General features: G+C 39.3%; 2 protein-coding genes across 3 annotated transcripts in view; one reads left to right on the top strand and one right to left on the bottom strand.

The window, feature by feature from the left end:
• Positions 1-10088: 10088 nt before the first annotated feature.
• Positions 10089-17237, bottom strand: MSTN (myostatin). The gene is made up of 3 exons (XM_065669919.1): positions 16761-17237; positions 14186-14559; positions 10089-11947 (listed from the first exon to the last, which is right to left on the bottom strand). The coding sequence occupies exons 1-3, from the start codon at positions 17131-17133 to the stop codon at positions 11567-11569; spliced, it is 1128 nt and encodes a 375-aa protein (XP_065525991.1). The 5' UTR covers positions 17134-17237; the 3' UTR covers positions 10089-11566.
• The window catches only part of C3H2orf88 (chromosome 3 C2orf88 homolog), a 37491-nt gene continuing 37081 nt past the window's right edge, over positions 17066-17475 (top strand). The window contains exon 1 of one of the 2 annotated variants that reach the window (XM_065669924.1): positions 17066-17100. Coding sequence is in view for 1 of the 2 variants with exons in the window: in XM_065669925.1 (XP_065525997.1) it covers positions 17093-17100 (8 nt within the window). In the remaining variant the exon portion in view is untranslated. The remainder of the gene's footprint in view (positions 17101-17475) is intronic. The other variant, XM_065669925.1, reaches the window with a different exon arrangement.

The raw sequence follows: 17475 nt of genomic DNA on the forward strand, positions 1-17475 counted from the left end.
TTTAGGGACAATGAAAATCCTGGCAGAATCTTTTCCCTGGTGTGCTCAGACTAGATGTTCCACTTCAACATAAAGTTTTGGGCTTGCCCCTGTTGTGATTTAGTTCAGGTTACTTGATTTGAAATTGAACTCCCACAGAAGGGGTCCCTATTGCACACTGATACATTGCCCCTACAGGCTAGATTGCGCTGTTGTAACCAATATTGATGGTGGAGGAAGAGGAGAAGGAAAAAAAGAATGTTTTAGGGTGCTGCAGTTTCCTACTGCTGTTGGAGCCAGTTCATCTTCTGGAATAGAGCAAACATTGTATTTCTGTTATCAGTGTATCCTCACTGAAATGCCTAATATATTCCAAGTTTCTCATTCAGTTCTATAGTATGGAATTTATTTTTTCTCAAAAGCAACCATTGGTTTAAGATCCTTCTGCTATAGCAGTGTGTACATTCAGTAGGGAAACTTATTTAGTCTGCGAGTATAGAGCTAGGTCAACGTGTATTAAGTTATAGTGTTTATGTGTGGTGGTTGATCCTGGCTGGACCAAAATTCACCAAAACTGTTCTGTCATTCCCCTTTTCAGCTGGACAGGGAAGAGAAGATATAACAAAAGGCTCATGGGTCAAGATAAGGACAAGGGAGTGTTCAAGGCCAGGCTGGATGGAGTTTTGATCAACCTGGTCCAGCAGAAGGTGTCCCTGCCTGTGGCAGGAAGGGTTGGAACTAGGTGATCTGTGAGGTTCTTTGCAACTCAAACCATTCTGTGATTTTATGACATACTTCCTTTAGTTTTACAAGTGATTCCTGACTTGCTTGTTGCAAGGCAAGAGGAGATACAGTTATCCTGGGAAACATATTCTGTGCACTACCAGAAACTGCAGGAAGATGAGATGCTGCTTGTGTCCCCGCAGTGTCACAGTAACCCAATAAAGTTCAAGCCTGGATCAAGTGTTAGCTTCTATCCCACCCTTCACCATTCTATGATCATGATAGTTTCAAATGTTTGCATGATTTAAACTTGAAGGTAGACTTTTGCATAATTTTGTTTTCAAAGTTAGCTGTGAATCAGTGTGTGAATTAGAGTAATGCAAAAGATGCTGCTTCTAATTTCTTAACACTACTGGTGGGGTTACGAACAGGTGCTGTAGCCAGGGGTACATTTCCTGATCTCCTGATTTCATGCAGAGTGTCCTGAAAATAGGAATGGAAAATCAATAAGACTATTTCAGTGACTGTGCCATTGGTAGTGGATTGTCATAATTTAATTGTGAAATCTCAAGTTGGAAACAGAAGCTCTTCTACGCTGCATTTTCTCATTAAGGTTATTTTTATTAATGGCATCTTGTAATGACAATAAGCCTTTAAAATATCCAACTAAAAATTTAACTTTGAGGAGCTCAATTCTGTTATTCCCCTCACAGCGAGAGTGAGTGCAGCTTCATTTTTGGTAACAGATATACCCAAAGGCAAAGGAAAGGTGGGTAAGAACAGATATACAAAGAATCCAAACAAGAAATCTCCTGGTTTCTAAATAGCAGGTAAAAAAAAAAAATGTTTGTGTGTTTCCATCCATTTGCTTATGTAGCTTTCCTGGTATTCCCAATGAAATTCCTCGGATGAAATACGTCCATTTGTAGTGATCTCTGTAGTGTGCTAAAGCAAGCCACCATAATGCCAATATTCTCTTACATTCTTTCCACATGTATAGGATAAAGATTACTTGAGTATTTTAGCACAACTGAAATCTGGAATTGAAGACTTTTGTCACACTTATGAAATAATGGTCATGAAATTCAGATTCCAGCCCAGGATTTTGTTATTGAGTCCAAGGGGATTTTATTCATTGTTTTACTGGATTTTTGCTTAAATACGACCATCTGGACAAAGAAAAGAAAGACTCTTTCTGTGACTCTTTCTTTTTAAATAATAATGCCAATAACTCTTCCAGTTATTCATGCTAGCCAAGCACTTTTGGAAAATATGCATATATATAATAATTGCTAACAAGCATAATTAGAGTTCAAAAATTTAACACAAAGGGTTCAATTTTTTTTAATTACAAACCATTCTTTATTGTCTGAAGCCCACACAGCTCACAACATGCAGGGCTTGTTGGAAGTCTCATGCAAATAATATCCCTCCTCCTACCTGTCTATACCATGAGCCTATACCAGTCTGTCATTACCACAAGTTATATGTGATTACTTATTCCACATTAAGTAGCAGGAGAGTTATCCCATAGCTTGAGAGTGCGTTTATCCAGGAGAAAAGTAACACACAATTTAGAAGGCTTCCACATCTGTTCAAAAAAAATGGAAGCACAGACAAAAAAGAAAAAAACAACTAAATAAGAAAAACAAAAAGCCAGGAGCACAACACAGGTAAAAGGGTATACAACACAAAAATTTGTGTTGTATAGTTGTACCTTTGCTGGGCAGATTTGGTGATTGGGATAACAAGACTTAGGCATCTGGGGATCCTGACACAGGGATGTAGGTGCTCGTGAGTGGCACGTATGTATTAGACTTAACTATCTAAAAATATCTGTTTTGAGTTTACTCTTCAAATTCGTCAGGTTGTCAAGGTTTGGGTTGAAAAAAGGTATTTTCAGTAATGTCCTTTGGAAAATGCTTCTATGATTCTAAATATTATTCCATTGTATCCTTCTCCTGTACTTTACAGTAAAGAGAGAATATTAATGCCAGGAGAATTTCACAGGTGCTGATCCATGAATATGTCCCCTACTGAAGTCCCAGAGGAGAAGTTACCATGTTACTTATTCTCTAACATTTCATCGTGTTTGAGATAGTATTTGCCTGATTTTAGAGAAAATATAGTTTCAGATGCAAGGTGGAGATATGTTATCTCAGTAGTTTATTACACCCTTTTTTCACACCATCTTCTGGATATTATCTGTGGGATAATTGAAAACTTATATTTTTTTGTAGAGTGTAAAATGCATTACTCTATTAAACACAAGCTTCAAGCCAGATGCCCAATTGTGGTAGGAGGACCAGTGAAACAGAGGCTTTTCAGACACAGTAAACACTTATTCTTCTGTCATCATTTCAGTAGTAATCAAAGCCATCGGCAATTCAAGGTGCCTGATTCTGATTTCCATGTTAATGCCATATACTTTGATTTTGCTAAAGTTTCACAAGCTTTTAGGAAAGCAAGGGTAGTTGAAGTTATGCTTTGCTTTAGGTTTTCCTGTGGGTTTGTTTGGATTTTTTTCTCTTGTTATGATAAGTATTAGGCTATTATAGAAGGAAATTTGGCCTTTATTTTTCCATAAAGCTGGCTGTAAGTGCCTACGTATCTTGTGATTTGTGAAATAAAGGCATGATCATGCTAAAGGTTATAAAGGCAGTACAGTTAAGTGCAAGAGATGCTTTTACAGAATGACAACTTTGATTTGGCTTTCTATTACTGTCATGTCATACTTCTATGGATGTATGGGAACTGCTCTGGATATGAAAACTTTATGCTTTTGCTCAAGAAAGGGGCAGAAGGGAATTACTGAAGTGATTCCCCTTGAGCTTTCTGTTTCTATTTCAGTTTTCCAGTTTCATGCTTGTTTCAATTTGTTTAGCACTCTTGGATTCTAAGAGATTTTAAGTCATTTCACTGACTCCGTTAGTTCTGCCTCCTTGAGTTTACAAGAAAGAACCCAGAACTTTTGCAGCTAAAGAAACAGCTGTCCAAATATTGAGTGTTTATTATTATTATACGGGAGAGGGGGGGGGGGGTGTTGCTATCCATAATGATAGTAGTAACTTCTACCTAATAGAAACTTCTCTTTCCACACACCAGGCAAGACCATTCCCAGGTTCTTTGGAGGTTGTCCTCAGGGGTCAGGAGGTTCTTCTGGGCCCCTTCACCTTTCAGGGCAGCTTTCTCCTGTGATCCTACCAGCCAGCTGCTGAAACAAGCCAGAAGCCCAGGGCCACTGTTCTGTTATTTTGCCTCTCTCATTTCCCTTGCCCCACTGCTTCATAGTTGCTGCAAGTTGCCCTCAGTCATCACATTCCTTTCCAGGTGGGAGAAGCAGAGACATTGGAAGGTCTTTCTCTTGCAGCACATCCCACACACATCTCCAACATCCTCTAGAAACCTCTGGAATTCCTGGTGCCCTGCTGTGTTGTCCTTCCAGCCGGTGATGGGGCATTGGGATCCATGGGACCATGGAATTTCATTTATGTTCTTTAAGAAAGGCTTCTTCGTTTCCTGGTTAGGTGTTGCATAACAGACACCCACCATGATGTCTCCCTTGTTGGGGGACAATTTGATCTCAATGGGTTTTGCTAGTGCCTGGAGAATCCTGATTCCAGCTGCATGTTTCCCACTATGCATGATGCTGTGTATAGGAACTGGAGATGGATCTGATGGATTTGCAACTTGTTCAGGGGCAGTACCACCCCTCCATCCATGAGTATTTCCCTTAATCCCTTACTCCACACCTCAAATAACCTAGTTAGAACTTTGCTCACTGGTTTGCAAGCCTGCTGGCAAAGATGCTTTTGGCTACTCAGTTTGAATGAGACTTTAATACCTTCTTTTTAATAAACCATGTATGAGTCAGTGTTGCTTCTCGAACTACGCAGAAACTAGGTAGGTCAAATATCTATGGGGAACTCAGGTCCGTGTGTGCACATGGTGGCACATTTGGGCATGAATGAGACCTGTCTTCCTTGCTGCCATAGTACTAACCACATTGTCTTGTCTTTGATGTGCGCCTTACACAGCAGGGTAGTTTTGTCTCTCTCTGGATGACTAGAAAGAACAAACTGTGAGGCTTGTGGGGAGGTGTTAGACCAGCCTCAGCTGATTCAGTGCTCTAGTGAGAAGAGCTCAGCTGCTCGGTCCAGCTGACTCACAAGCATACATCCAACTCTTTGCTGGTGCTTGCTCTTGCACCAAATAGATTTTACTTATCTCAGATACATCTGTCTAGTCTGTAACTGCATATTCTACTTACAGGAAGCTTTAACTTTATACTGTGAAAATACAGTCCCAGGTACAGTTAGAAGAGCTCAATCTCAACTGACACAGCATTCCACCCTTCCCATCATTGTAATGGACAGGTTCCAGTATGGATAACTGTGGTATAAGTAAGCTGTGGGTGTACTGGAGATGTTGGTGTTTGCTGTTAGCTGGTGGAGAATGTATTGCTAAATCTCTGAGTGAGATCCATGGCAACGCTGCCAAGGAACAATTGGCTTCTAAACCAGAATTACAGTCCGTGGGAGCGGATCTGGAAAAGCCTCGTCAAGGCTGCACGGCCAAAACTGAGTAATCGCATTTTGTTCTAACTAAGCTCCTCCTTAATCACAGCGGACAGAAACTTGTGGAACCAATTTTTGGTTGTTTTTCAGCTAAAGATCTGAAGTTCAGCTGTATCTAATCCAAACAACAGATACTGAGGATCGCATTGTACCTTCTAGGGGCACGATTTGAGATACACTCAAAACCAGAAACAAAGAAAGAAAATTGTCATATGTGATTATGTGACAGTAACAATCAGTGGAGCTCTTGTCAGATGAGATCTGATGCTGTGGCGGCATGCTGTGAGGTGACTTTAGAAGAATGCTTCTGCATTGGAGAATAGCCCAATTTCAATGCCCTTTTAGAGTAGTTTCTGTCTAGAAGGACAATACTGGATTATGATAAAGTTATGCCACTCTTAGTTGGAGGAACCTCTGGTACTTCTGAGCATACAATAATCATTACTGGAAGCCTATGGGATTTGTCGTTCCCCACTGCAATGCAGCTGAACAGAAACCTCTGGCCACTAGTCAGGTGAAGCTTCAGCGTATTGCAGTAAGTGTCACCTATAGCAGCGAAGCAACAGGCTGCTTTTCCCCTGGGCAAGCACCTAGCCTGCCCTACCCCACACAACAGCAGCATACGGTAAGCAGCTGAGCTCAGCCTGAAGGCATGTGTTTGACGTGCCTCCAGCTCCGACTGCCTGGCCCTGCACGCGAGGAGAAGCTGCAACCTGATGCTATAATGCATGACAGCCAGGTGTTCAGTTTTGCTGTTTCATACGTCAGCCTTACCAATCCTGATGAATAGCATGAAAAAGGATGATGGAAAAGTAGGAGAGCAGACTGCTGTGATTGCTGTTTGACTAAAATCAGAATAAAACCCTAATTCAAAGGTGCAGATGCTAGAGCATAAAGTCTTTGCTCTGCATGTTGTTGTGTATGATGCTCAAGAAAAAACATGATTTCAGAGTGCTTTATGGCCTTGAATTTGCAGTGCTAGCTCCCTAATACTGTTGCTAGGTTGGGAAGGTAATTGCTTCTCTCCCAGGTGAAAAAATAATGAAGGGGAAAAAAATAGTTTTGACTGCATTTCCGTAGGAAGAGTTCATATATGAAATAATCTGAACTGCAAGCTATTAGCCATGCGATGAGTAATTATATTTTGGATTAATACCTGTTCAGATTATGATGCAACAGATTTTAAGATAGATTTGCTTTAAAATGTCTTTAATCTTGCAGGAAGAGACCTTTTCTGTTTAAGCATTCTTAAAGCTGAGGAAGTCAGAGTTTAGCAAATGCCTCCAGTATCATCCTGGATTTGGGAAGATAAAATTCTTTCTTGCTGATTTGGTTTACACCCCATTAAATTATTTAACTCCTTTAAATTTCATCTTCTAAGTTATTCTCAGTTCGTTGAAGTACCTAGCAGCAGATCATCCTTTGCACAGAAGTGCTTTGCAATGAATGTTCCACCTTATATGATTTCAGTATGTTGTTCTGTTTGTGTTACACTTGTTTCCCAAATGGCCTTTCTTAATTTTGGTGGAAGCTGCCTACCAAGTAATGCCTCCGTAATGCTTTCACAGAGACTCCTCCCACATAATCAAAGGGCGCTTGTTAAACTTACTGATGGAATACGGAACATAAGATGCATTGAAGAGGGATCGGCTTTACTTTTATGGACTCGAGGAAAAATGGGAAATATAATGGTAAAGCAACAGCTTTGGAATTAAATTTTGTTATTGACTTATAAGTAAAAGACATTTTATTGGTGAGAAATGTGTGACAGGTGAGAAAAAGTAATAGCTTTTAGGGCCTATGCATCCTTTTTGAATGCATAGCTAGATTTAGAGCACAAATAGCCTCTTGGTCAAAAACTGATACATCTCAGGTTGACTTGTGGACAGTAACATTTGTTAATTTGAGAATTGGCCCTTTAGTGTTTCCAGAGCTTGTTAACATCTCATTTTTATGGATGGAAATATGCTACACATGCATTTGAAGGGAGACTTATAGTCTTACTGCTTGCCAGGGAAGACTGCATAGAGAAGCAGATGCAGTTGCATTAGTAATTTACTGGGTAGTTCTTTGGTAGTCTTTTGGTGTTAAATCATTGTACAGATATCTACTTTCTGTTGATAACGTTGTAGGGGTGAAGCTAAAGTGCAAGCTCACAGCTAAATTAGGTGAGTTAAAAAGATAACTAAGGTTCTTAATGATTTTTTTTTTTTCTGAATTACATAGGTACACTGCTGTTTTGAGATAAAGTTGGCATGTAAAGCTTCTGGTTCGTGCCTTCTGGAACACATTTCCTTATTTTTCTAAGCTATTATTCACTATACTAAGTGGAGATGGGCTCATTTGCTTATGACATTTGTCCATCCAATACTTATAATACCCTGCTTTATCTTGCTGTAACTTTAACAAAGCATAGCTGCCTGAACTGAACTGTCCAAGCCTAGTCTCAGGCTGATTTCCTTTAAAGACTCTTAGCCAAAAGAGCTCGTTCGCATCCAAGAATGAGCCAATTCAGTAATGTCCCTGATTAATAAAGAAACCACCCCAAAAAACCTACAAACAAAAAAAAAACCAAAACAACCCCACACATCCCAAAACACCAATGAGCAACCACAGAAAACAAACCTAGACGGCACAGAATTGAGGAAAAGCTACCTAAAGCTGTGAATGGATTTGACCTTTAGTTGTTCTTTTGAAATCTGCTCCTATTTAGCAAAACAGTACATCTGTGAAAAATTGCAGTTCACATATGCTCAGTAGTGATAACTTGTGTCAGCTGGTAAATTTCCCCAAGGCTCCATTTGAGCATACTGGAAGGTTTCCCCCAAAAAACACAGCGTTCAGCAGAAGCAGGATGCACTGGAGCTGGATAACAGGCAGGAGGGCAAAACTGCAGGGTTCCCGTTGCCAAAAGGGGCTGTGGGGCAAAGCATGGAGTGTGCTTTGAACTGGGGATGGACATGGGCTGGGGTGCGATGGGAGATGCTGTGTAAAGGGTGAGGAATCATTACTTGAACCACAGTGTAACTGTAACTGGGTAAGAGCTAGTGGTGAAATAACACTGGCAAAGGGCTGGCTCATGCTCAAAGGGGAGGAGCTGGATAGTAGAGCCTAGGGGAAGATCTGAAACAGAATCCTGATGACATGAGGGACTGCCCCAATGCAGGTGTGCATTGGTCTTGGGGTACCTGAGCACTGCCTTGGAAGGCTGGATTCTACCTGTGCCATTCCTGTGGGTTCTTAGAAGGCCAGGCAAGGAAATTAGGCTATTTATTTCTCAGAAATTAACCCTCATTCCCTATTTTGGTCTTTCTGGGTATACAGCTTAACAGTGAAGTTTGAGCGACATACAAAACACTCACAGATGCTGCTGAAGTCCTTAGGACCTGAGCCTTGGAAGTACAAGGATGTAACAGTAAGAGCTGAATGAATCATTGACATGTAAATTCATCGCTAATAAACATATTAATTATAAATAATTCAGCAGCTAAAATCAACAGAATCAAAGACCAGTGCATGTTCTTTGGGTAGCCACTTGTATGTGAGATCAATATTGAAAACACGGGAGCCAGCGCTGCTCTATGATAATTTCAAGTTTGGCAAAATATGAAAGGCACATACTGCATAAAACTTCCATGGAATGCAATTTACCTGAATGCCAAGATGGAATGCTGCTTGGAGTTCATGATTTGGGAAATTCATATTATTTCTTTTCTCATTTTTGTTTTTGTTTTCAATAATCCAAGCAAAAAAAAATTAATCTCTTGTGCACCACATTTGTGCAGGTTATCGCACTTATTACAGGGCAGCCAATGATGTCACTTAAATGGGGGGATAACTGAATTTGCATTAGCTTTAGTTTAGCTATCCTGTGGAAAAATAATCCTGCAGGTGTTGTAACAGGATTTTGATGCAGGCTGGGGACATATTTTGTTTGTGATCATCTCCAAAATCCACACTGCCTCATCTCTGTGGCTGTTGCTTTACGAACTGACCCCATTCAAGCTAGTGAAGGTATACAATGGAAGTTAATTTTAAATCTCTGAACAGTATAAGAGGCTTTTGGTATGCCCCGTGCAGAGAGATACTATTCATAGCTTATATGAGGAGGATGGGATTATTTGGTGCCTGAATGTCACGAGTTAAAAGTCGAAGGTCAAAATGTTGTTCTCTCTCAAAGCCAGTGAAAGCTTTGTCATTAACTTCAAAAAAGCTAGCATTTCTCCCTTGATTTTTTAACATTGTTTTGAGAGGCAGGAATTGTACTGTTCTTTTACCTCTTGTGGCTTCACCAAAACTCTGTATTCTAAAGGCTTTGAAACTGTCTTTTATTTACTCTAATTGTGTTTTGTGGGAAACTAAACTGAAAATGTATTTAAGGGCCCCAGAGACCTGCTCTGATGAACTGCATCAGGAGAAGCTGAACATCTGCTCAGACACAGCTTTAGCAGAACTCCTAATTGTTCAAAAGAAACCATGGAAAATCTGTTAGCTTTTTAAGTTTCAAACCTCATCACTTAAATTTTAAATTTTAATGTCCTTACATACAAATAAAATAAGTAGAAAACTCAATACAAAATATTTACCACCTAGGCAGAAAATATAGAAAAGAAAGAAAAGGAAAGAAAATAGATCATTTTTGCAGTTTTAGGTGATTTTACACAAAGGAGAATTCAAAACTGAATTCTAGAATATAACAGAAATGTGTATCACACTAACATGAAGTTGTGTTAACAGTGACTGTGTTGTCTTAACAAACACCTGTGTTATCAGTTGTATTTCACATGTGAAATAAGCTGGACTTCATAGTAAATAGATTTTGGTTTTAATTTCAAGTAATAATTTTTTTACCATAGGAAAATGTAGAGAATTAGTGTGGAAATCTGTGTAGTATGTTTGCTCAAATAAAGATAATGCTTTGCTGCAAACTTTTAAATATAATAAAATGCATTTAATAGCAATCTTTTGTGGTATCGTCATTATTTATGGACATAACATTCAAAGTATGGAAATTCAGTTGTGGATCAAAATGACCATAAAAACAGTAACCCAAAAAACCTTATAAACATGTCAACACCCATCATTTATCGCAGATGGCTCATACCAATGTAAAAAACATATAAAATGTAGTATAATTCTCAACATATGGTTTACTTTGTTGCATTGTTCCTACATATTATTTGTGTTAAAAGCCAGGAAATTATATTATGAAGAGAATATTGGCTTTTGTTTATTAAACTAAAGTACAGATTAAAGTTATTCTTTTCCTGCGATGAACATATACCAACAGTGATTAAAAAATAAACATTTATTTACAAAATATTGATGCATACATATTACATAAGTCAGTTATATCAAAGTGGTTTTTTTAAACAATATCTGTAGCAACCAACTATTTGCATTGGTTTATCATAGTGCAAATGGTAATGTTGCAAAGGCAGGTTATAATGTGGGATTGCGATTTGAATGTTAGACTTCTCTGCTGCCTTTTGTTTTACTATGTCTAGAAAACTATTCCTTTTCATTTAAAAAATACCTATTTCTTGCGAATGTTGAATAGTGTACCTGAGGATAGGGCAAATTCATTATTAATCTAAATTCTTTCACTTAGATAACTATCTATTTACTCAACCTGCTTACGTAGCACCATTGCCATTGATTACTAACATACTAGTGAGAAGAAGGAATGGAAACACACTAAATACACTATGCCATCCCTAATTTCAGGATTTGTCCATGTGTGTGGAATTTCATCTGATACATTTCACAATTCTGCACTATATATTCAAGTGTTTAAGGATGATTCTGGTGGTATTGTGTAGTGGTGTATATGTAACCAGTATATGTTTTCCTGTAAATACAATATTAAGTGAAGCTGTGAAGAAATGGACTTAAAAGCCCTCTCCTTCTGTCCTCAGGTGAGAAGGAGCTTGCTTTTGATTACCGAAGTGTACTGAAACTTGCATATAAATTTGCATCTGAATGACTGAATATTGATTCCCTCACAATGTAAGAACTTTGTGTGTTAGATCCGGTCATTTTGATTGTAGTGTTTCTGTTTCACTGGTTCAAAGCCAGCCGGGTCAGGTAACTGTATTGTCCTTTAGTTCACATTCTGTAGCTGGTGATGCACTAAATCTGTACGATAGCCTATCATACAGCATGTAGGATGTCGGCAATGCCTTGTGTACGTAACTTCACAGTTTCAAAGACTGGTTGGTGAGGGGGTATAACTTTTTCTTTCGGTAGCTTCCACAATATACGAAGTGGTGGATCTAACGACGACCTCATGAGCACCCACAGCGATCTACAACCATGGCCGGGATCTTGCCGTATATTATTTGTTCCTTCCCATTGAAGTACAGCATGTTGATGGGGGACATCTTGGTGGGTGTGCAGCAAGGGCCTGCCGAGCCCCTGGGGTTGGCTTGGTGCACAAGGTGAGTGTGTGGGTACTTCTGTAAAAACACAAACTCGCATTCTCCGGAGCAGTAATTTGCTTTGTATCTTTTAGGGGCAATAATCCAGTCCCAGCCAAAAGCTTCAAAATCCACTGTCAGCGGGTAGCGACAACATCGGGATTCTGTCGAGTGCTCGTCACAGTCAAGGCCAAAATCTCTGCGGGACCGTTTTGGTGTGTCTGTAACTCTGACCTCTAGAAATGGGTTCTGTGAGGAGAGGAGAATGAATCAGAAGCATTAATCAGGTATGCCTAAGTTCACTAAAAACATGCAAGTAAGTATTTCAAACATAGATGTGTCAAGTTAACACTTTGAAATCAATTTTTCTAAACAAAACTGAGTCCTCCTGCAAATCTCTCCTATGGCTGATCTCTGCTCAAGGATTGCTCCTATTTTTCGTGCTGAGGATCAGCTTTTCCCTTCTGCTCCTCTACAAAGAGCTTTAATTCCTGGGTATCTGTTCCTGAAATCATCATTACCTCAGTGCTAGCACCGTTTTTGTTAACTGCTACAGGAACGTTTCAGAAATTTTGGAGGATGCTGGATTTTTATTTTGATGTGGGGTTTGTTTTAAACTTAAAAAAAAGAACAGAACTCCCAAAACTTTTAAAGGACAGAACTAACTGTTGTTGGTCTCGCTTTCCTGAATCCCTCTGAAAATCCCTCCATTTAAAATAATACTGAGTTCAGGCTTTCTGGATATGAGGAAGGCTTCTTGTCCAGACCAAAAAGGAAGAAGTTGCTGTCATGTTTGAATTACTGCACTGGCAGTAGAAATAAGTGTTCCTCCTGCTAGTTCAGTTACTTGTACTTCACAACTTTCCCCTCTGCCAAAGGGCTGGATTTGCTGTCCTGAATTTGGAGGGGCAGCTAATATTTTGACTCTTGAAAGAGCCCTGTGGCCAAGAATGTACTTTTGGCAGATCTCCGAGCCACGTGTCTCCTGCTGAAGGTGTGTTTCCACGGTCACCAACTGAGAATAGAAAGAAATCACAACCTTCACAATCACGAGTTTGAAAAAGCTCCCGAAGTTTCCTCCCTTCCACACACTGATTTCAGTCCTGTGCGTTGCTTAGGCACTGACTGAGCTGCCCCATGAAGGAAGACCATTCCTTACGAGTAAATAGCAGCCCAGCTAACTTTGTTACGTGGGCTTGTCCCTTCCGAGATACCCACCTCTATAGCTGCAAGTTGTCCAGCTGCTGGATATGCTCCTCCCAAAGGTAGATGCTATGGGGAGGGGCTTGGTGAGAGGACTGTCCCTGTACCGGGAGCTGCTGGAGGGGACCCAGGGGGAAGAGAAGAAACTTCCTCTCCCATTATCAGCCATGCATCTAACCCTGCCCTGCTGCTGAATCAGTTTGGTTTTATCGATGATGATAACCATGTGTTATCCACATGGGTCATCATTTGAATGGATGGAGGTGGTGAGGACGTTCCTTATCATGATATCCAGCCTGCCTACTTCAAGTCCGGGAGATCCACACTTATGCTGGATCTACAGTGAAGATATCACTGTGTTTTTCCTTCAAGTTCTTTTTAACCGCATTATACTGTTATGAAGTTAAACGTTGCACAGCTACATAAATACGGTTGGACTCAATGATCTTAAAGGTCTTTTCCGAGCAAAATGATTCTGTGATAAACTGATTGACCTACTGCATAAAAGTAAAATATCCTTTTTTATTCAAAAGGAGGGATTTCTTGGTTGTGATAAGCTCAGGAATTTTTACAGGTTGTTATTTGCAGAAAAAGATAACAAGGAAAATCCTCTATTTTAACTGGTATGTTTCAGGTTTAATTTGTTAATTTGTACTTACAAAAAGAAACCAGATAGTTATTTTATGCTCTTTCTTATAATAATAACTTATTGTATCAAGCAGAATTTCTCTATTCAAAAGTTTCTAGTAGGTGGAACGATGCACTTTGTCACATACTGAAAGGTACAGAATTTAACATTATGAAGATCTGTTCTCACCTTCATAAATGTAGATAATTATTGCTATTATTAATAGAAAATATATGCATACAGAGTAGGGAGAGACCCCTTCACTTTCTCAGCAATATCGGAGGCATCTTTCCCATCAATGGAAGGCTATTCTTTTAACTTCATGTAAAATAACTGCTTATTGAGCAGGTTTTGCTCTCAAATTTGAAAATAATGTTGCTTTGATCATACCATCCATCAGTACCAAAACATTTTCTAGTTAATGCCTCTCAACATTGCTTTGAAGTACTACAATTTGACTCAAATTGTCAGATAGAGAAACAGAGGCACAGGAATGCTATTGATTTTGACATAATCAGAGAGTAAAGAACAGAAGATTTGGATATGTAGAACTTCTATTCCCTGAACAATGCTTCCATTTTATACTTCAAACACAATTTAAAGGCTTTTCAATAAAATGCAAGATATTTAAATTGGATTTTTCTCAAGAAACTTACCAATCCATCTTCACCTGGTCTTGGGAAAGTTACAGCAAGGTCTTGTCCATTCTCATCAAAAGCTTTTATTTCGATGCCTAAATTGGATTCCGGCTGTTTGAGCCAGTTTTGCAACACTGTCTTCACATCAATACTCTGCCAAATACCAGTGCCGGGGTTCATGTCAACTTTCAAAGATCGAATTCCAGTATATCTTGTACCGTCTTTCATGGGTTTAATAAGTCTCAGGATCTGCACAAACACTGTTGTAGGTTTTTGGACTTGCCTCAAGTATATCCACAATTGTGCCTTTACTACTTTGTTATATTGTATTTTAGAGCTAAACTTAAAGAAGCAACATTTTGGTTTTCCCTCCATTTGGACGAGAAAATCAGCTATAAATGAATGGAAAGAACAGATTACTGAACAGGGAACAAAAAGAAATATTCATATATAAACCCCATTTTTACTTTTTTCTTCCATGTAGGAAGACTTACAATACATTATAAACATTACCAGTGACAAAGTGGATTTAACTTAATTCATTTTCTCTGGTTTATGCTTTGCAGCAAATTTAATGGATGTCAATGAAATCATTATGCTATCACCTAAAAGTAATACTATGCGAAAAGGAACCTATGATTGTTTTGTAAACAGGCTAAAATAAGGTTTGGCTAATCATTTTCTAACTCTAGTTGGTGCCTTGTGCTCCATAGGCTAGGCAGAGTGGAGGTATGCTCAGGCTGAAACCTGGAAATGATAGGCAATCACAAGAAGGTAAACACCGTAGAGGACCTTTGTGGTCCTCTATATGGTCAGGGCTCTGACCAGTGCTATCAGTGCTATGGGCTGACCTGCACAACTACAAAAAAGCTTTTTTCCCAAACAAAAACTATTTGGGGAGAGGACACAGCCTGTTTGACTTCACAAAGACTACTACCAACTCACTTCTGCTAGTCACCATCTGAGGACCTTCATAAAGCATGCAGAATAGCAACTTTGCATAAGCTGATTCAATATGTGTTAATAGCTATCATATTTTTGTATCATATATTCCTATTTTATAGGAATTTCATTATTTCATATCATATATTCCTAAGTTACCAAATAACCTTAGTGTGCTACGCATATAATCAGAGGCAGCCATAGGCAAACTACACAACTGCTTTAATTTCTTTTCTGAATGGGGGAAAAAAAAAATTAAGAGTGTTAATCTAAGGATCATTTTGTTTTCATTTGATTAATATAGGAAAGTCACATGCAGTGCTGCGTTCCTCCTTCCTGTAGCCCATAAAGCAGCTGTCATACTTAGTCATGGCAATGTCTTTCCATGCCAGGATAAAATGGGTAATACTAATCTTAAATGGTGCAGGGCTTTAACATTCATAAATCTCACCACTTAAGATACCTGTCTCTTTAGTGCATTTAAAATAGTTCAAGGGCTTTTTATGAAGAGTAGGAAATGAGCTGGGATCAATGAAGCACAATGACTTTTCTTCAGTCACTAATTATGTAACAATTTAGTTAAAACTGTTACAAAGCCTTGGACATAATAGGCTAGAATAAAACTTCTGGCAGACCTCAACTTTGTGATAAGGCTGCAGTAATATACTGCCATTAAATACATGCTAATTAATGAGTTGAAAAAGTTTACAGATAAAGTTACTTCTTCATCAGTAAGTACAGCTGGCTAGAGCAGCTGATATTATTCTAGTATGCATATTGTAACGATATCTGTAACTGCTAACATGCCATATATGTCCTGTCATCTTTTTAATTTTTGACATCATATTCGAAAGTGTTATTTAAAAAACCAGCTGCCATAGCCAAATACTTTAGCTGATGAAGAACATAAGATACTACAGTATTAGCCATGCAAAAGATACTTGATAGGAGCCATAGCAGATGTTTAGCACTCAGAAGATAACTCAGAATCTGCTCATTCAGTAAATGCCTTCATTCTTCCTTGGCATGACTACTGGAGCTGATTGCTATAGCATGGACATTTTAACAGTTAAATCTGTTACACGCATATTTGCTTTAAATATATAGTTTTAACTCGGAGGTGGGTGGTGCTAGTTTATGGTATCAGCAAAGAAGCAAGAATTTAACTCTATACTTGCACTTGCTATAACATGTTGCAGTTAGGTAGGTCTGGTGCTCTAAGCTGTATTTCTGCTGATTTCTATTGCTTCTAAAAACGCTGGCCAGTGAAACCTCCCTCAGAAATACATAGTTATCTCATTAGCTGCACTTGTTCTTTATATTTGTGATAGGAAATGCCCTGAGTACTGCAGATAACGAAGTCAACTAAACTGCAGATCTCCCTTTGCTCTCTAAGGCAATGGGCAAATCCTAAGTGCTACAGGGCATACACGTTACAAGGAGCCGAAAACGGAACAGTAAAACAAAGGATCACAACACGGTCATCTGAACCTGGCTCAAATTCTTTAGTAATAATGCTCTCCTCCCTCCCTCTAGCAGACTTCAGCCAGCAGCCTGTTGGGAGAGCCCGAGGAGGAGTTGCGTGGCTCCACAGCAGAGAGAGAACTCTCTCGGAGGAGTGGTGGGAGGCGAAAGCAGCAGGGTTACTTACACTCTGTAGGCATTGTGATAATCGTTTCGGTGGTGGCATGATAGTCATCGTCTTCCAAAGAGCCATCACTACTGTCATCTCTCTGGACGTCATACTGATCAATCAGTTCCTGGAGTGGAGGAGCTTTGGGTAAAAGTTGTTTAATAACATCCCTGCTAATGTTAGGAGCTTGTTCCAGGCGCAGTTTGCTGAGGATTTGAATTTTTATGGCTTCTATTCTGGAGGATTTTGTATTCTGTCTCCACGTACAAGCATTGCACAGTCCGTCTTTTTCAGTGTTCTCTGTGGGCTGACTACCGTCATCAAGAGCCACTGGATCAACTGAAATCAGCATGAACAGGTAAATATAAACATAGATTGCTAGCTTTTGCATGTTCTCACATTCAGTGCAGCGCTTTTCCTTTTTTTTTTCTCTTTCCCCTCCCCCTTTCCCTTTCAGTACTAAACAGATCCGTGAAAGCAAATGCAATCTGAGAGACAGCTTGCCACACTGGTGTACCTTATATATTCCAAGGGGGCTTTTTATACTCCAACTTTGATTAGGCTCATGTCGTCAAACCCGACGATTGGTTGCTGTCCCAACAATGAATCTGGCTGTCAGAGGGTAAAGCCCTGTCGATCACAAGTCACTAGACAGCATTTAGTTACAGCCAAGGGTGAACTGATTTATCTGGGTGCTTCATAGAGGATATGTCTTTGCATACTGAAAGGATAT

Source organism: Lathamus discolor, chromosome 3, assembly GCF_037157495.1.
Source record: "Lathamus discolor isolate bLatDis1 chromosome 3, bLatDis1.hap1, whole genome shotgun sequence".
Lineage (NCBI taxonomy): Eukaryota > Metazoa > Chordata > Aves > Psittaciformes > Psittacidae > Lathamus > Lathamus discolor.